The sequence below is a fragment of the Antechinus flavipes genome, chromosome 4 (genome assembly GCF_016432865.1).
Source record: "Antechinus flavipes isolate AdamAnt ecotype Samford, QLD, Australia chromosome 4, AdamAnt_v2, whole genome shotgun sequence".
Lineage (NCBI taxonomy): Eukaryota > Metazoa > Chordata > Mammalia > Dasyuromorphia > Dasyuridae > Antechinus > Antechinus flavipes.
In genome coordinates this window covers 472,203,256-472,223,781 of record NC_067401.1, presented here as the reverse complement: position 1 = coordinate 472,223,781, position 20,526 = coordinate 472,203,256, and the positions used below count along the sequence as shown (strand labels likewise).

General features: G+C 46.0%; 1 protein-coding gene across 1 annotated transcript; it reads right to left on the bottom strand.

The window, feature by feature from the left end:
* Window positions 1-470: 470 nt before the first annotated feature.
* On the bottom strand, window positions 471-11,489 carry FAM151A (family with sequence similarity 151 member A). The gene is made up of 6 exons (XM_051999617.1): window positions 10,243-11,489; window positions 8,964-9,101; window positions 5,477-5,629; window positions 4,375-4,534; window positions 2,940-3,164; window positions 471-1,034 (listed from the first exon to the last, which is right to left on the bottom strand). The coding sequence occupies exons 1-6, from the start codon at window positions 10,346-10,348 to the stop codon at window positions 866-868; spliced, it is 951 nt and encodes a 316-aa protein (XP_051855577.1). The 5' UTR covers window positions 10,349-11,489; the 3' UTR covers window positions 471-865.
* Between the last annotated feature and the right edge of the window lie 9,037 nt (window positions 11,490-20,526).

The window sequence follows — 20,526 nt, the reverse complement described above, 5'->3', positions numbered from 1 at the left end:
TCCATTACATATACTGTTTATGAAGCCTATGAACTAATATATTCACTTTGGAAAGTATTTTGGAACTATGGCCCTGAAGTTATAAAACTCTTCACAACTTTGTCTCAGTGATACTGCTACTAGGTCTATATCCCAAATAGAACAAAGAAAAAGGGAAAAGATCTTTATATAAGGACATATTTATAGCAGCTCTTTTGTAGCTCATCAATTGGCAAATTATAAATGAGATGAAATATTGTGCGGAAGTCTGAAGAAGAAAAGACTCAAGACTAGTTGTGTTCAAACATTTGGATTTAACCGATTCTCTTTAGTCTTGGAGGGTAGAATACTAATTCTATCTGGGAGAAAGAGGTGATGTGTGTGTGTGTGTGTGTGTGTGTGTGTGTGTGTGTGTGAAACATAGTATGCCAGAGGCAGTTAGGATTTCTAAAAGGAATAATTTTTAAATAATGAATGGCATCAAGTCAATAAATCATTCAAAAAATTTTATTAAGTTCTTACTGTGTGCCAGACACTGTGCTAAATACTATGGATACAAAGAAAAGCAAAAATTCCTGCCTTTAAGGAGCTTACACTTCACTGGAGGAGATAAGAAGTTCCATCACTAATTAGAAACAAAATGTATATAAAAAAAGATAGAATGAATAGATGACTGTTGAGCAGGGTCTCTGGAGTAGTGATTCTTATTCTGGGATGGACCAGACTTGATGTCCATTGAGGTCTCTCTTCTAGCTCTGAAGTTCAGTGATCTCTCCTGATTTTCTTGGGAGACGGTAGAGAAGCTCTCCTTGTGATGGGTTGACAAATGATTCTGGAGTCCCAGGACCCATTGTTCTCCAGGCTTTAGATCTTTGCTCATGATAGATCAGCCCCTGCATGAACTAGACCTCTTTTGGGCAAGCTGCTTGAACTGTGACAGTAGAGGCTCAAAAAGATCATAGTAGATTTGGTGTACGGCACTGTGTTTCCGTATGTAAAGAAGGTCATCCACAGTCACGGGGTCTGTGGCACTTTGCCACAGGGTCAGGCTGTACCTAGAGCCGAGAGAGATTCATATCAACCAGGGAGTCCTTTCATCCAGAAGCCCCCCAAAGGAAGCATCTCCTGGCCTATAGAGTGCTGAAGTGGACAGCTCACATTTCTGTTCTCAGCTAGCACCTCCAGGGAAGAAGTATGCTTATTCCCATTTTACAGATGTGGAAACCTAAGCTTAGAAAAAGATGGGGGCTTCCCTATGGGACACATAGCTATGAAAGTAAATCCAGGCCTCCTTCCAATGTATATCTCCGAGTTTCCCCAGCTGGGTTCATCCATTCCACCTGCCTAGTGATTGCTTACAAAGTAAGCAATCTTTTTTCATGGGGAACTATGGAGAACAGTACAGCATATATTATCAGATTGATTCAGTGTGTTAGGGCTTTCTTCACTTTTTCTTTTTATTCTTGGTTACAAGAGAGGGCTTGCTAAGTGGGGAGGAAACACAGAAGGCACCAAATAAACATTAAGAACTATGGATACTGAGATAGAGAGATCTCCATAGACTGGGAGCAGAGCAGGGACTGGGATGCAATGCAGGGCATTTGAGTCAGCATGAGAAGATGGGAGAAATCTGGATGGAAACCAAAAGGGTTCCCATTTCTAAAGCATTGTGAAGTTTACCAATTATTTCCTCACAATTGCGCTGTGAAGTGAGGAGTGCCACATTGGCTAGAGCAGATGGTTGAGGCCCAAAGAGAGGAGGGACTTACTCAGAGCTATAAAGTTGGCAGAGTTGAGCTTAGTAGTCAAATCTCAAGGCAAACTCAGGGCACCTTTTCACAGATATTGATGTAGCAGTGGAAGATTTCCTAGTATGTTCATCCTCAGTGACTGGCCCCGTAGCTGAATGGGACTTGCAAAGTTGCAACAAGTCATCTAGGCTCACTCTCTTTCAAAGCCAAGTGGCAGGACAAAAGTCAAGGTGACTGAGTGGCTTGGGGTGCAGAGGAGGAATACTGCTTAAGGCACTAGATAAATGCTAGCCACAGCAGCAGCAGAACTGATTCATATTGCTCCTTTGTTCAAGAAATCTTAATGGCTTCTTATTGCCTCCAGTATCAAATGTAATCTCCTCCATTTTGCTTTTAACTGTGAGCTCTTTGAGAGCTTTTTTTTTGCCATCTCTATCTTAGTACAATGCCTGGTGTACAGGCGCTTGATAAATGATAATTGACTGACTCCTTACAGCCTCTCATAACTTGGCTCTAATGTTTCACCTCCACTGTATTATCATCATCACTACCATCATTATCCTGACCATCACCACCATCACTACCTTCCTCAGCACCATCATCATAATCCTTACCACCATCATCCTCCTCATTCTTACCATCACCACCATCACCACAACTCTAAGATCATTCTGAGTTAAGACTTGAACCCAGGTTCATACCAGTCCACTATCCCATCCTGGCACAAAATCCCAGCTGTGGGGCTGTCAGCCGGGTACCTTGTTAAAAGAGACTTCCCAGATGCCCATGACAACGGGCCATGGAACCATCCTGGCTGCCTTTCCATGAATCAGAGGAGATTCAGAGAAGCTCTTCCTGTCAAGGCAGTTTTCTGGGGAGTTCCGAGGATGTGGCCACATTCTCTTAGGCTTACCTGGATTTGCCTCTCACTTTACAAACCACCTGGAGATGCCAGGAAGCACCCATATACCTGTGACAGCCAACTTTTTCAATTCCTTGAACGCCAATTTAAACATTGCCCCTATTGGTCAGTGGCGGTAGAGCAATGGGCTGTGGGCTGCTTTGCTACCTCAGCTGGCCACAGAGCTGACTGTGCTAGCCACCGAGAGTTCTGTTGCCAGTGTTTGGCCCAGTGCTTGGCACACTGGCACTTAATGATGCTTATTAACTAAGGTGGTTGATCTTGGTGCTGTATAGAGCATCACTCACCTCTCGGACTGACTCAGGAGCCAGCTGAAATGAGGCCAGGCAGCTCTCACCATGACGGCCCGCACCGGGAAGGTCACCTTCTGGGGCAGGGCCTTCACCAGATTGTGCATGCTCTCAATCATGTGGTGGGTATAGGTTCTGTTGGGAGCGGAGGCGATGTAGAGAGTGGTCCAGCCCAGGGACAGGGTGGTATTGGGGTACTTTTCTTGGACCAAGGCCAGGAACCTAGAAAGAGAAGCAGATAACAATTGCAACTTGGACAAGACTTGAACTTTCTCTGAGCCTTGGGGCCTTCTCGTTATAACTCTTGATCCTTCTTGGCAGCAGCCTTCTATTCCCTATGCGTGGACATCTTGCAGACTGTCCTCTAGAGAAGCTCCCGGCAATCCCAATCAGGCCTGGGGGTTCTCAGGATTGGACACGGGGTCAGGAAATCCTGAGTTCAAATCATACTTTGGATACTTACTGGCTACGGGATCTTGAGCAAGTCACTAAGCTACTCTCAGAATCAGTTTTCCCATGTGTAAAATCTAGATAATAGAACCTCACAGGGGTGTAGGGAAGATCATATGAGTTACCATGTGGGGAAAAAAAAGTAAGGAAGTTAAAAGGAAAAAAAGCTAAGAAGGAAGAAAGGGGACAAAAAAGGAAGATAGACAGAAGGAAGTTAGGAAGGAAGTTTTAAGCATTTATCCATTGTACCTTGCACACAGTAGGTACAGTAGGTACTCCTTCAAACTCTGTGCCTCTGATAGAGAGATGGATGCATGAATGGATGAATAGGTGGAAGCCGGAGAGATGACTAGAAAGACTGACAGATGTAGAGACATATAGGGTTTCACCGATGGATAGATGAATGGATAGATACAGATACAGACAGGACATTTTCTGAGCACTTATACATGCCAGGGACCGTGCAAAGCACTAGATGTACAAACAAAAACAAAAACCAAATGATCTAAACTAAACAATACTAATTAACTAAACTAAAACTAAAAACTAAATTAAATGGAGCAGCTAGGTGGCTCAGTGGCTACAGCATCAACCCTGAAGTCAGGAGGACCCAAGTTCAAATCCGGCCTCAGACATGTAACATTTCCTAGCTGTGTCACCTGGGCAAGTCACTTAACCCCAATTGCCTCAGCAAAAGAAAAAGAAAAAAAATTTTGGTTAATTAAGTAAACTAAATAAAAATAGTCCCTATTTCCAGGGTACTTACATTTTAAGGACACAACATAAAAGGCAGCTGGGGAAGGTTACTCACCAAGGAGGATGGAGCCTTCACCTGAATACTCTGCTCCCATCCAGCCTCCTGAGCCTTCTCCAGGGGCCAGTCAGGTGATGGATCCAGTTGGGGAGAGGAGGGAAGGGGAGAAGAGAGATCCCATCCAGACTCCGGAGCATTCGGAGAGGAGAGGAACCAAGGAGTACTCACTGGGAGGCGTTGACAGCAATCGGGATGGGGACGTTGGGGCCATTCAGGATGTCGGCATTGATCCACACGGGCCTCTGGACTCTGCCCTTCTCTGTCTGTTTCCTCAAGATATCCAGAGAAGGACCGACCGCTTTGATGCTCTTGAAATCCAGCTTGATGCCTGGCAAAGGACGCAGGGAGGTGTGAGAGGGCTGGGAGGTGGGTAAGGAGGGAGGGGACGGGAGACGCTCAAAGAACTTTCAATGCTCCAGACCGGGAGCCGAGAAGTAGAGAGAAAACTGGACCAGGAAGCCAGGAGGACCAGAGCTCAAATCCCTTCTCTGACACCACATAAGAACACGGGCAAGTTACTCTGTGAGCCTCAGTCTTCTTGTTTATAAAGTGGGTGCAACAATACTTGTAGTGACTGTCACTGGGATGAGGATGCAATGAAATATATAGAAGGTGTTATAAACGCTGGATCTCTGTTCCCGGGCTCCCTTCCTGACATTCCCTTTTCTGAGACCCCTCCCAGCTGTGCCATTCCCTGAGCCAAGAACCCTCTGAGCCCTGACAGAGGAGACCCGAGAGGAAGGCTTAAGTAAACATTGTTCATAGGCTGCCAAGAACTTCCTAGAGCAGGACTGTGCTTTATGGCTTATAAATAACTTATAAAGTTATATATATAAATAAGTTATATAATAAAGCTTATAAATAACTCACCAGATCGCTCATTTGTAATGTTATCCCCATGGGGTGCTAAACCCATTTTAAAGATAAAGGAATAAAGGCTAATTCAGAAAGTTAAGGAGGGAACCAAGAATAAAATGCTCTACTGCAGAAAAGCTGCAGCTTCCATTTACTCTGTGTCCCATAATACCACTGGACCCCGATTTTCCTCATCTGCAGAATGGGAAGATTGGTGTCCATGGTTTTGGAGGCCCCTTCCAATTCTTTATGACGTACCTGGGATTCTAGCCTCTCAGCCAGTGAACCACGTGGGGTTGATATCTGAGCACTCAAAAGTCGGGAGGGGGGGCAATCAGTCAATCATCCATCACCCAATCAGGCAACAGGTATGGAGCACCTCCTATACGTCAGACACCGTGTCAAAAGCTGTTACCTTTGTTAGATCTGTTCAAAGCAGCTTCCAGCCACTGTTCCAAGGTGTTGTCACTGTAGATGATGGGAGGGTGGGCCATGATGGGGATCCCCGTCTCATTGGGCGTGTTCAGCCCTTCCACGTTGACGTCTGCTTCCAAGACCATGATATCGCCTAGGGCCCACAGAGAACAGAGTGATGTGAGGAAGCCCAGCTGCCCATCCCCATTCATGCCCCCAATCCCGAATTCCTCCGCTGATGGCCGCACTGGGCCCGGGCAGAATGTGAGGCTGCCCATCATCGTCCGCTTCAAGTTCTGTCGTTGCCACAAATACCTGCTTGGGTGCATTTACTCTTTTTTTGCTGAGGCCGTTGGGATTAAGTGACTTGCCCGGGGTCACACAGCCAGGAAGGGTTAAGTGTCTGAGGCCAGATTTGAATTCGGGTCCTCCTGACATCAGGGCTGGTGCTCTGTCCACTGTGCCCCCTGGCTGCCGCAGTCTAAAATTCTCATATAACACAGCGCCAGATCCAGTGTGATATATGTGGCGAGTCAGATTTGAAGTCAGGAAAACCCGAGTCCAAATTCAGTCTCAGTATTTGGGCGATTCTGAGCAAGTCACTTCCCCCTAATTTCCTCAGTTTCCTCATTTGTAAAACGAGTTAGAAAAGGAAACGGCAAACCACTCTCCTAAGACAACTCCAAAGAGGTCATGGAGAATTGGACGAGACTGGATAACAAGCCTCCCTCCAGAGATACCTTCCTCTCTTTGCTCCCCTGGCTTTCATGACTTGTGTTTCAAGATTCCCACCTGCCCCAAAGGAAAGAGCGGGCATCCCGAGTACAATCACTAGGGTTATAAGGACAAAACCCCTGCCGGCAAGGGGCGCACCTTCTAGGAGACCAAGGCCTTTGGAAGAGGGAAAGAACCCCAGAAAGGCTGGACAGACAAAGGCTTCTGGGAGAAAGGGGATTTGTTTTGGGGAGAGTTAAGTGACTTGCTCAGGGTCACACAGCTAGAAGTTATCAGGTGTCTGATTTGAACTCGGCTCCCCTCTACTCTACCCCTGGGACTAAAACATTCTGAGAGATGGAGAGGGAGCCTTTCCCAGGCACGCTGGGATAGCCCACGTAGTAGAACGGAAGTGGGCAATGGGCTACCCCAGGATCTGGGAAGAATGAGAGAGAAGAGGAATCGGAAATCCCAGGAAGTAGGTTTGCTGGCCCAATAGCCAGGGAGCCCTTTGTGGCAGGAGCCTCAAATCCTTGTACCAAAAACAAAGGACTGGGTGGGATCGAGGTGCCCCCGAGAGATCCAATCCCAGCAACCAGGACGTTCAGGCTGGAGAAGATGAACCCGGGGCCGTTAGCCATGAAGAGGGGAAGCTCCCGCTCTGTGCCCGCTGACGCTGGTATCTCCGCCACAGAAGCGGAGAGACCAGCGTCGATGGTCTCATCTGTGCTACAGAATCCGAGCCTTCAGGGCTCAGGAAAGGAACAGAAATCGCTTCTCTGGAAATGGAGACGGCGCTTTCCCCGGGCAGGTTGGTCCTGGCGCTAGTGCCGGGCAACGCGGGCAGCTTTTCTCAGTTCTAAGCGTCTTGGGGGAGTGGAAGTACAGAAGCTGCTCCCACTGGGGGTTTTCTTGGTGGAAACGTCGGGGCGGTCGGCCATTTCCTGCTCACTTCACAAATGAGGAAACTGAGGCAGGCAGGTGAGGTGACGTGCAGGTAGGAAGTACCTGAAGCCAGGTTTCAACTCTGGCTTTCCTGACCCCAGATGGCCCGGACCATGTAGCTATCCTGCCTACAGAGCACTTCTCACGAGGAGACGGTTCTACTGTGGAGAGCTTCAGAAGCTGCCAGCAGACAGAGGCATCTCAGAGAGAAGTGCGCAGGCCGGCCCGCGGGGCTCCCACGTGCAGCACGGGCTCAGCCGGAGCGGGGGGTGGGAGGGGGCGGGGAATGGGGGCTAACTTCAATGTCAGGAAAGACTCGGGACCCAGGTCGGCCTCTGCTTAACCAAGAGCAGCCTGGAGAAGCCTCCAGAAAGGGGAAGAGAAATTCTGGTTTCATCAGTTTGGCCAGAGGACAGGGTAAGGAACAAAGGTGAAAGGGCAGACGGGCAAATTTGGAAGACGTCAGGAAAAGGCTCTCACTGGCTGGAGTGATCTGGACATGGAATGGGTCGCAGGAGGCTCCTCTCTGAAGGGCGTCAAGCAGGGGGTGGACAACCTTTTGTCAGGTAACACTTGGGGGATGCTTGGTCTCCTGACCTGTGAGACTAGCTGGCCCCTAGGGGCTCTTCCACCTTTGGGTTTAGTCCTTCTGGGAAAATTTCCCCAGCTCTCTCTCTCTTTCTCTCTCTCTGTCTCTATCTCTCCCTGTGTCTCTGTCTTTCTGTCTCTCTTCCCCCATCTCTGTCTTTCTGTGTGTCTCTGTCTCTGCCTCTGTCTCTGTCTCTGTCTTTTTCCCTGCCCTCTCCCCTAGGAGTTCTTATCTCTATTACCTTCCTTGGAGACAATGATAAGATATCCCATGTTATTATCATCCAAGACCCAGAGTCCAAATCCTAGCTATTCCCCTTGGAGGAAACCGAGGACCAAGGACAGGAGACTCCAGGCCCCTGACTCAGGCTAGGGGTGGGTGCCCCCAGAGCACCCTGCACCTTCTCGGGTCCCCGGGTGTGCCTGTTCTGCCTGGTACGAGTGACTTGGGGAAAATGAGGAAAACCGAGTGTGGCCAACCTTCCTCAGCATCCCCTTATCACCACAAGATAAGGCCTTTCAGGAAAGCCAGAGTTCAGGATCAAGGCAGCCTTAGGGCCTCTGGGAGAAACTACCCCCCCTCCTTATCATCTAGGGTGGGGCGGTCCCTCCTGTTATCTGGGGAGATTCTCTGTGTCTGTCACGCTGCCTTGCTCTTCAGATGAAACCTTCGCTGTTCCAAGACCCACCCCCTTCCCCACCCCTAACATTCCCTGTTTTAAAGTCCCTTCTAGCTCTGACCCAAGATATCCCAGGGTTAAGGTATCCCATACCACTACATTACTGACTTTGTATTCTATTTCCTCCTTTCTGATATTGTTCTAATCCCCCTCCCAGCTCTGACATCCCCTGTTCTAAGCCCCCTCCCAGCTCTGACATCCCCTGTTCTAAGCCCTCTCCCAGCCCTTTCATCCCCTGTTCTAAGCTCCCTCCCATCTCTGACACCCCCTGTTCTAAGCCCCCTCCCAGTGCTGACACTCTAGTACATAGGATTCAGAATGAGCTCAGAGCCTTTCCTGAGAGTTGATAGGGAGAGATGAATCCTTCAGAGACTGGGATCTCAAACAGGAGAGGATCCTGGAGGCCCACAAGGAAGCTGCCCTTGGGGCTTTTCCAGGGGAAAGGGGGACAAGGGCCCTGAGCTCCTTATCTTTGTCCTGGGGCTGACAGAAGGAGGTGGCTCTCCCCACCTCCCACCCCCCACCCCCTGCCCTCTGCCCTCCAAGGGCTGCAGCTCTCACTGTTCAGGGCTTTCTCCATCTCACTCCGGTTGTTGGCGGCGTGGTACCAGGTGACCAGCAGGCCGTCCCTGTGGCTGATGTGCCCGGTGTCCAGGAGGTAGTCCATCATGTCACCGTCAGGGCGACAGCTCTCACAACCTGCGAATGGAGGAATCGCCTCTTCTTAATCAGGGGGATGGCATGGAACCCGTTCTGGTGACCCCAAGGAAGGGAGCTGGGCATTGAGGACCCCAAGTTCAAGTCTTAGTTTTGCCATTAAGTCGCTCTTACTTTGGGCTGGGAAGGAACAATCTCGGGGAGAGGGACCTGTGGTTATTTTACTGGGAAGAAGGAAATGAAGTGAATCACTCTTGCCAGAATAACTTGGGAAAGGGAAGAGCAGGGGTCCTCAAACTGCTGCCCGTGGGCCAGATGCGGCAGCTGAGGACGTTTATCCCCCTCACCCAGAGCTATAAAGTTTCTTTATTTAAAGGCCCACAAAACAAAGGTTTTATTTTTACTCTAGTCCGGCCCTCCAACAGTCTGAGGGACAGGGAACTGGCCCCCTAGTTAAAAAGTCTGAGGACCCCTGGAAGAGTTAAGTGAGTTCCCCATCTCTGCAGGTCTTCAAGGGGGGAGGACTCCCCCTCACCGGAGGCCTGCAAGCAGAGGCTGGATGACCCTTTGTCAAGGACCCAGCACGGGGAGCTCTTCCAGGTCATCTATGGATTGGGGTCAGGAGCACCTGGCATCCCAACTCTTGAGATTTTGAGGCTCATGGGAGAAAAAGCTTGGGTGGCAGGGGTCGGGAAGGGGGAGAGGATCATGGAGAAAGTAAAGGGGGAGCTTCATTGAGGAAGAATGGGGGGCAGGCATAAAAAGGTTGATGAGCTGGTCAGAACTTTGGCTGGGAGAGAATCCAGAGGCCCAGAGAGGGGCTTTTTGACACCCAGGAAAAGCTCCAAACTCCACTTGGGCCAAACACATTAAAGATGCCCTCGGTGGGCACGGGACATGGCTGAGGGCACTGCGGGGGAGGTGGCTGCGGTGGGCGAGGGCTGGAAGGGAGGGCCGTGGGCCGAGCTGCCCCTGGCTCCCCAACCCCAGAACGGCCAGTTCTTTTGTTTTCTCTTTATTTGGCACCCTGAGGCAACTCTTGGGCCCTCACGCTTAAAGCCTAGGAACATCATGGAAAGGAAGCAAGGACCTGAGCCAAACAGTTCTCTAGGGGGAGTGAAGGGCAAGAAAAGGATCTGAGCCAATCAGAACCCTTTGGGGGGAAGCGCCCATCTGCACCTACCTGGCTGGAAGCTCAGGCCTTGGCTGAGGGTGACACCAAGGACAATGGCGATCACCGAAAGTGCCCCCACGCATCCCGCGATTATCCAGGCCTTCCTTGGAGCCATGGTTCTCCTCTCGCAGACAGCGTCCCTTCTGGCTGGGGAGTGAATGGACAGGAAATCCAGGGACTGGGGCTGCTGCAGCTTTCAGTAGGAGAGCACTCCCTGCGTCAGGCTGGATGGCTGCCTGGGGAGGGCCCTCCTTCTTCCCAGCCCTTAACTTTCAGGTCAAGCAGAAAATCCAGACTCCCCACCCCTTGCCCTTCCCTCCCCAGGACCGTCCTTTGACCCGCGGTGTGCCAGCCCCTCAGTGCCTCTATCTGGTGCAGGACCTGCAGAGGAGCAATAAACTAGGCTCAGGATGCAGCAGGAGGAAGAGAGGCTGGCCCAGGCTCGGGAAGTTAGCCAGTCCTTTTGAGGAGGTCCCGAATGGTACGCTGGACACAGAGAAGCGGAAGAGCCCCGAGGCAGGCAGGCCAAAGGCTCGGAGAGAGATCAGTTTAGCTCCGGGTCCCACCCATGTCCAAAACCCAAGTTATGTCAGATCCCCGAGACCACCCTCTGTAGAGGGCTTCAGCAGTCTCCCCTTGCCAGCTCCGCTCAGAAATCCCAGTCATGGCTCCGAGTTTGAATTTTCCCTCTGAAATCTATTAATGGACCATCCCATGACTGCTGCCTTCCCTTTCCCCCTTCCCCCATGCTACATGGTATCTCCCCTAACTCCTAGCTTCCCAACCACACTTCTCATAGCTAGCTCGCTCTTTGGGGGAGCTATGTCCTTTTCAGGATTTGAGCCCGCCAGCCAAGGGCACCCCAACCTCATGGCATGTTTCCTTTCTCCTGGCAATCATTAATAATCATTAATTATTAAAACCTTTCTATGCTCTCCCAGTCTTTCCTATTTACCATTCCTGGTGTTTATTGTGTCCCTTCACTTTGTCTGTAACCCCTTCCCCTAAATCTACTTTTTGCCAAAGAGAACGGCCATTGTGAATTCCTCACGTGACTGAACCCCAACTTTTGGTGTCTGTAGCACCCCCATCATTTTGATCTCTAAACCACACTTTCAAAAGACCCCTTGATATAGAAATTCATCCTAACTTTCTTCAGTCAATGTGCACTCCATGAACTTCCCCTCAGAAAGGAACTGAACCCAAGGTTGACAACAGGGTAACCTCTCACCCTCTACATTCCGGTGATTCCCCCTTTTGTACCTCTCCCCTACTTGGAGACCCTTCTAAGGATTAGATTCCCCAGAAGAGAAACATCTCCGAGTCTGTAAGAGGCAATATGGCTCCAAGAGTCCTGGGTCCAAACTGGCAGAAAAAAAGTGTGCAGAATGGCCAGTCATAGAAAGAGTAGGATCTGCCCCAAAAGAAAACCCACTTTAAAATCAATCACCAAGTGTTGGAATCTTTACAAACTGCTAACTCATTAGAGTTGATAGATTATTGATCTAATCTTACAAGGAGATGTTTTAGGCCAGAACCTGAAACAAGGTACTAAGTAGAACTAATTGATACAATGCTCATTGGAATTCACACATTTGGGAGATTGCAGGGTTTAGTATGAGATATCCAAATTCACACCTCCCATGAAGGTAGCTCTCTTAGGGCCAGAGAGCACTATGGGAGAAAACCCATAATCCCATTCTCTCAGAAGAGTCATAAGCCAGTGAAGAGTGATTCATGAGAATATTTTCCACTTGGCTGGCTGGTGGCAGAAGGAGAGTTTTGGGAGGAAGAAGCTACGAGTTGAGAGTTGAGCTGGGAGAGATTGAGAAGGCTGGGCTCCTGCACTTCCCCCCCACTGAGACCAAGCTGGTCTGAAAGACTCGCCAGAAAGCTAGCCGAGCCCCAAGTGAAGGAGACACGACATTCATTCCATCTTTGTGCTGGCTGGTGGCTGAAGAAAGCAGAGGCAGAAGCAAAGGACAATCTGCAAGAGCTCTTGGAACCAAGCAGAGAGATAGCCTCAACTAGCCAGGCTATTTTGGAAGGAGAAAATAAACGTTTGCATTTTACCAGCTGGCTGCATTTGGGTGATTATTTACTCTTTACTGAAACTAAGACTGCCTTCAAGAAAACCTCCCCGAGAAACCTGCCCTCTCCCCCAGAGAGAACCATCATCTTATAGTATACATTTTAAAGAAAAAAGAACACCAACAACCAAGTGCCTCTTATGTTCTAAGTACCATACCATGGGAGATGCGAAGAAATAGCAAAAGTCTCCTGCCCTCCCTGAAGCTTACAGTCTAATAGGGAGACAAATGTATTTATAAGCAACTGACAATCTATTAAATAATTACTATGTGCTAGACACAGTGCTGAGTGCTAGAGATGCAAAAAAAGACCAAAGACAATCCCTTGTCCTCAGAGAGCTTACAATCTAATGAGGAAACTACAGGCAAACTAAGCTGTACTATACATTCTTAAAAGGAGCTCATTAATAGAGGAAAGACTGTCAGATTGGTTAAGAGCTGGCTGGGAAGGCTTCCTAGAGAAGGAAGGATTTTACTAAAAGGCCCTGGATGATACTGCCCTGTACAGTACTAGGGAAATTTGAAAAAGAGGTGGATTTACAGGACATCACTGTACATGGTTATCAGCGACAATCCAATGAATGACTGCTCAGCCAGGACGGTTACAAAGGACTCATGTTGGAAAATGCTATCCACATCCAGAGAAATAGCTGAGGAATATTGACTGCAGATGCAGCATGCTACTTTATTTTTCTCATGCTTTTCCCCCCTTTTGGCCTGTTTCTTCTTTCACAACTGTAACTAATATGGAAATAAGTTTTATATAATTGCACATATATAACCTAGATCAAATTGCTTACCATTTTGGGAAGAGAAGGGAGGCAGAAAAATCTGGAACTTCAAATTTTGTAAAAAAAATACTAAAAATTGTCTTTCCATAGAATTGGGGAAAATACTATTTTATAAAAAGAGGAGGGTTTAGGGTAAAAGATAATAAGATCAGCTTTAAATATATTAAGTTGACAATATCTACTGGATGTCCAGTTCTAAATATATGAAAAGACATTAAAGATGTTAGACTGGAGGTCAGCAGAGGGGTCAGTGCAGGACAGATAGAATTGAGAAGTACAGAGATTGATGAGGTCCTGAATGGTGTTTTGGAAGAAAAATGAAAGAATCGATCCCTGAGGCAAGCAGGCAGAAAGCTCTGATAGAAATCAGTTTAGCTTTGCGATCCCATCCTCTGGGGAGGATGTCCAGTCTGAAATCCAAGTTATGTTGTTGAGGTTGGGAAGCGGAATCCCAAAAGTCTGGGATCACAGACTGGTGTCACTAGGTGACTCAAGAGAATTTGCAGGCTTGCACCCATTTCCTAGTCAAGGGGTTTCATTGTAATTGTAAAGTCAATTACAAGCAGACTCGATTCCAGGAGAATTCAGCAGAAACAGAAGGAGACATATATCCAGCTTTCTATCCTTGATGTGCTAAGACATGGCTCAGAAGAGTGGTCTCAGGAACTTTTTTACCAGTGATCAGATTATCACTGACCAGATTATCAGTCAGCAATGAATTGAGGATCTGTCTAATCAGAATCAGACAGGAGTCTTCCTGAGGCACACTCCAAATCCAGAACCAAAGCCAAAAGATTTAGGATTACTGACTTATTGTTAGAAGTCCCCCTAAAATTAGGGGACCACGAAATCATTACTATATTACATCAATGTCAAACCCCTAAAATCCACCCTTTGCAGAAGTCTCAAATCCCAGGCATTTCCTTGAGGTTAAATCTTCCCTATAAAATCTATTTATGGGCCATCCCATTGATAAGGTACAGCTTCTAGGAGAAATATAGCAGTAATCCTGAGGTCCCCTCAGGCTATATAGAGCGCCATTATTCTAACAATTTGTCAATGATTCTAAAGACTTCTGGCCTTAGGAATATAATAACAGATTTTAGGGAAGATACAACAGTGATCCTGAAATCCTTTGGTAATGCCAGAGAAACTGAGCAAGAGATTAGAGACCAATTTAATAGTTTATTAAATGGAGAGATATACTGGGACCAAATGGATCTTGGTCCCAGAGCTGGACATGACTATCATCTCAAAGAATCCAGTACTAAGTATCAGACAGCAAGCTTTTTTATAGGATAAGAACAAGGACATAATGAGGGAGGTACATGGATGGGGGTAACCTAATGGGGGGAGGCACCTAGGATGATACAATGGTGGGAAGTACTGGAGAGATTCCCAATATTCTAATGATGTCTATCATTAATGAGTAAAGACCTTTATCCCATTAAACATTAAGAGGGAATAAATATAGCCTAAAGTTTAAGATATAAGACCTTTATCCTGTCATACATTAAGGAATGATTATAGCCTAAACATATAAAACCTTTATCTCATCTGAGGCAGAGTAACTAAATTGGAGAAACGGGTCAGGACATTAAAAGGGAACTGTGGCACAATACTCTGACCTTAGAGTGCTATTATTCTAACAATCATCTGTCAATAATTTTAAAGTTTTCTGGCCTTAGATAGTCCTGCAAGTATAGCTGACTGTCAGATAATCTGCTGATCAATGATAACCAAATTCCTGAGACAATAGCGAACAGACCACCCCTCAACCTATGGGTAAGCCATAATATTAGCAAATAAGTAACATGAAACTCTGATCTTGACCAACTTTGTCCTATAAATTTATCTTCTTCCTACTAGTTCTTTGCCAAATCCTTTTGGAATTTAGTCTACTTCAATTGGTGTTACAATTACCAAAAACTCTACCCCTTGACTTGGAGATGGGTTCAAGCCTGAAATTCTTTTGAGACACCCCACAACACCTATCTACAACGCCAATCTTTTGGGCTCTCCTTTTACCTTAATACTATGTTGTCTCTAGAAGCAAAGCAAAGTTTATTATACATCTCTCAAGAAGGGCTTGAAGGGAGGAAGCACCTCCTGTGGGCAGGGTTAACACTTTAATCCTGTCCCACTCCTTCATAGCTGCACCTCTAATTAGTCCCCTCTCCTCTTGTGAGAATTCAAAATAGACCTAAGTTCTCCCCAAGTAAAAAGATTAGGGCCCAAGAATTGATCAAATTGGCCTGCTAGCCCGGGGGGACCTTCTATTAAGGGCCTCATTTCCTCTTAAAGGCCCTGACTTCCGTGGTGCTTAGGGGAGCATTCACATATCCCATGCCTCCCTGAGCCAAGGGAACTTCTCTTAAGGGATAGGATTTAGGACTTGGGGTTTTGGTTTCTGGAAGAGGGTAATTTTGGATAACCCTTGAATTTGCTTCAATTCCTTCCTTAGAGAAGCAAAGGACCCTTTGCAGGGTCTGGGTCGGGTTAATTGAATTAAATGCTCTGAGGCCCCGAGAGCCCTAGAGAGGCTGATGGAATTAAATCCTCTCCTCCCCATTCAGGTACAAATTTAGTTTTTGGCTCACCCAGTCTTCAAGGGAGCCATACTTGGGCCAAATAGTGCCTCCATCAATATCTTTGTCACCCCAGACAAAGCAATAATACCTTATCTTTTTCTTGCTTTTTCCTTATATTTGGCAGTTTGTTTCAATTACTTAAATTTATCTCCCAAGGGACTCTACCAGATCATTTTTCTCATTTCTCTCCTCAAGGGCTGGCTGGGACTGGGCCACCCATTGAATTTGGAGAGAATCAAAATTCCAAAACATGTCAGTTGTTGCCAATAGACCCCAGTCACCCAAGAAGGCCTGGCCTATCCTATACTGTCCAAAACACCCCTCCAGAGAATGTAACTTGACTCAAGGGGCTCACAGGGGGCTTACCTCTGGGTCGCTGCGCAGCTGCTCGACTGATATGTCCTCCACCGATCCGGTCAGAATTTTACTGTGGAGTTTCTCCCTTTGCTGAGTTTCTCCACTTCAGGCCCACTTTACCTTGGGAAGTAAGGAGAAGCCCCTGAATGTTGGCGAGCTGCCTAAATCAGGGCAGGGTGCCGCCCCACCAGCACCCAAGAGTTCACCTACTCACCAAGTAATGTGATCCGGACCAGCCCTCAAAACTGTGGCTCAGAAATGGCGAGGGGTCAGCTAGAAGCAAAGCAAAGCTTATTATAAATTCTCAGGAGAAGGCATCACACACGTGAAGCAGAAAAGTGAAGAGAGGAAGCACCTTCTGGGGCAGGGTTAACACTTTTAAGCCCTAACGCAAATACCCTCCCACCACTGACCCTCATCCCCATTGGCTGAGCATCTTACATTCTAAACTCGGGAACTACCCAAGAAATTGAATTTGACCAATAAGTACATAGTTACCCATATTTGATTGAAATAGGGAGAAAATGATGTCATGGGAGGATAGCAGGAAAGGGACTTAAGTATGCTCTTGATTCAATCTTCAAAGACCTTCAGGCCTACTCAAACTCTGAAGTAGATGAAGCCTTACTCGATTTTTTCAACTGTCTTGAAAGATCTCACCTCATCTCATTCAATACCATGGCTGCTGCCTTCCTTTGTGTCAGTCCACCATGACACTCTGCCTCATGGTATCTTTCCCCTTAACCCTCCACTTCCCCTGTGCCATGTGGTATCTCTCCTAACTCCACTATGCTTTCCAAGCCCACTTCTCCTCACGGCTCACTAAGGTGCTAAGTCCCTTTCAGGATGTAGCTGCCAGCTAAGGACTTGCCCCAGCCTTATGGGGTGCTCCCTTTCTACTGGGTAATTGTGAGTTCCACTGAGGAACTTGTCTCTCATAGGGTCTCCCAACTCTATTTCCTATTTACCGTTCCTGGTCTCTATTATATCCCTTTGTAAGAAACAAAATATTTTACCCCAAACTCCACTAACTCCCTGCTGAATGCAGGAAAGATTTATTTTACATTCTTGTAAAATTGGGGGCCTAGGTGAGTATGTAATGCCGGAGAAACTGAGCAAGACAGAGATTAGAGAACAATTTAATAGTTTATTAAATGGGAAAGATATACCAAATAATCCATGTTTGGTCCCAGGGTTGAAGAGACTATGGTCTCAAAGCCGTGAATATCAGACAGCAAGACTCTTTTACAGGGTAACAAGAACGATTACATAATGGGGGGGGGATACATAATGGGGATAACCTAATGGGGGGAGGCACCTAGGATGACACAATGGAGGGAGGTACTGGAGAAACTCCTGATATTCTAATGATGTCTAAAATGGATAAAGACTTTTATCCTGTCAAACATTAAGAAGGAATGATTATAGTCTAAAGATATAAAACCTTTATCTCATCAAACATTAAAAGGGAATGGTTATAACCTGAGGTAGAGTAACTAAATAGGACAATTAGGGAAACTGGGTCACAAAAAGAGAACTGTGGCACAACAAGTGGACCCACCTTTGAAACTTCAAAGGCAGCATTTTATTTCCCATCCTGAAGACCAAGTCCCTCCCCTGGTTCCCCATTAATTGGATGTTACAGAAGTTACTCAAAAGAATCTCCACATTTCATAGCCAGTCCTTGTCCCCAAGGAGCTTCCATTCTAGAAAGGGGGAAGGTAACAGAGGAGGGATAAGGACAGAGAACAAAAGATTCTTTTCAAATCTCAGGTCACCACCTCCATTACAAAAGTCATTTCCTGCACCCAAGGAACTTACATTCTTTTGAGGGAAGACAACCAACCTCCACCCTTGAGTATTCCTTGATGTCCTTGTGGGTGTCAATTTTCCAATTTAAGTTTCATTTCTCCAATTTAATTTTCACAACTGTGGACACCAAATCCCCATCCATTTCTCACTTTTGTTTCCTTCTTAATAATTTGGTTTCCACTTCCTTTTCTAACCTCTCAGATGTGGCTAATACTTCTTACATCCTGCTTCATAAAACTCCATTGATCCCTGCCCAGGTCTCCTTACACAGGATGGATAATTAACCCTTGAATTCTCTGCTAATTCTTCTGACGGGCTGTACTAGTAGTGAAACTACCTCCAACTAATATATGTTTCTTCCTTTTTGCCTGTAACCTTTCTAGAGTCATTCTATTTTCTCATGCCTTTCTGCTAGTGACATCTAGCTACTCTGCTCTTCCCTTCACTGTCTCTCTGATGTAACTTATTCAATAATATTTAACCCACCAGAGTGGAAATGACCCAAATCCAGAACTAGATTTCTAGCCTTGAATTCATCAGTACTTATCCTTGACTTAATTCTTCTTGATTCAATCTTGCTTTATCAAATGCCCTGGGTAAAAGGAATACCTGATTGGATCAGTGCACAAGTAGCCACTCTGTTCCCGGGCAAAGCAGATTGGAGAAAATCGCCTCCACAATACCATCAAGGTTTGCGTACCGGTATATGCTCACCCCTGAGAAACTGCCAGAGCTCCCCTTAATTACATTCCAGGCTCAGGTGCCTGCCACTATAATCCCTAGATTTGGGAATCTTTCATCCTGTCACTGATTGATCTCCAGAGCTAAGGGACTAGTATAACCTGGTTTATTCCTTCACTGAAGAGAAGATAGAATAAAGCATTGCAATTCTCCCCAGAAATGTTATTTTGGGAACAGGAGGAATTCCCTTTCCTGTTTTCTCATATCCAAAGGGAATGGTGCCATCTGGGCATGGGACAACCATAGCCCAAACATAGAAATTGCTTTTTATTCAAACTCTTTACAGGGTACTTGATTAATTCTTCCTAGGCATTGGTACCTAGCATTTGCCTTAAGTCCTTGATGTGATTCCATCTTCCTAAGAGATCTATACTTATTACATCTTTTCCAACTTACTCTTTGACCTGCATTTTCTAAATGTCCAGCCCATATAGCAAACCAAACATTCCAAATTGGAGAATCCGTCCATAAAATCCTCATTCCTTATTAGGACAACTGCAACTAGTCAAACCTCTACAATTCTATAATTTGACAAGCTCAAACTGAATTGTTTGTGGGGTATATTTTTCAGTAATATTAACCCAAATCTCAACCCAATGTCCCCCATCCTGAGTCCCAAATACTATTGTAGCAGGGGAGTAGCATTAATCCTATGTAACTTTCCCCATTCATAGGATCGATGGACTCCTTACAGGGAATCCATTGAGACACTGGATAGTTTGAGTCCATTTACCAGCCAATTCCAGTTCCTTCCCAAACAAATGGGGCCCAAAGTCTTTTGGAGTATGGGGCAATGATCTCATCTTCTGAAACTACTTCCTCCTGAAACGGGCATTGAGCTGTGTCATCCTATAGAGTCCCATTTGGAGGGGACTTGAGCTCTTTGAAGATCCAGTGAGTTGAGTGACACCCCGAAGCTGGTCAATACAGTGCTGCTCATTTAAAGATGAATTGCTCAGAATCTAGAGGAAAACAAACCTAAGAGAACTAGAGAGAGAGGATAAGAAAGCACGAAGAGCAGAAGCCTGGTTCTTGAGAGGTGTGCTTATACCTTCCTTGGAGATTCTGTAAATAGCTAGTTAAGCATCATTTCTTTTAATAGAGACTACATTATAACCCAAAAACAATTTTCAGAAAGGGGGAATCCCATCAGAATAACAGAGGTATTCAGAAAACCCTTCCTTAATAGATCTCATTTACCCGTCCAAAGCAGGATATTGAGATAGAGAAATTAATCCAAATTTCTACCTCTCTACCAGTATTTAAAAAATAACAACACTCAGAGCAGGGGAAGAAGATATTCCCTCTTTTTTGCTAGGATCTCTTGTAAGATGGATTGGGAGAGATCGATAAAGATTGGCTAGCAGCTTTTCATATAAATTATTCAAAAGAAAACATGTTTGTGCCACAGGATACACGGTATATACAAATGTTATTCCCGCATTAGTAACAAACTTAAATAAAATTGACTTTCTCATTGATGTAACAATATTCCCCAAGTTACATCCCTCTAAGAAAACTTGAATACACTAAAATCTTCTTCTCTAAACCACACTAACGATGTTTCAGCTTTAGTTTCAATAATCAATAAAATAACAGGTCACATAGACTGTGTAGCAATTTAGAGACCTAATTTCATACAGCTATATCTAGTAATAGGTGACTAGGCCAAATAATCATTTATCCAATTATTTAGGATATAATAACCATATATTTTCAGATTAAAAACAGCAAGATCTTTCATACTTGTATTGAGCTCATGGTTTCTACTGACCACTTTCTCTGAGTACAGAAATTTGCTACAAGAGGAAAAAGGACTTGACTAAAATAGCATAAAAACAGGTCCTTCAGGTTTCAGCCTGAGAATAAATGCATGACAGGATAAAGCACCCTTAGTTCTGTTCACAGTTC

Bases quoted from the DNA above. Each gene is read 5' to 3' on its own strand.
- FAM151A (XM_051999617.1), bottom strand. From the start codon at position 10,348: ATGGCTCCAAGGAAGGCCTGGATAATCGCGGGATGCGTGGGGGCACTT. The intron at 5,630-8,963 runs GTGAGAGCTGCA...TGTGGGCCCTAG, and splicing joins GATGGAGAAAGCCCTGAACA to GCGATATCATGGTCTTGGAA. The intron at 4,535-5,476 runs GTAACAGCTTTT...GTCCTTTGCCAG, and splicing joins TTTGAACAGATCTAACAAAG to GCATCAAGCTGGATTTCAAG.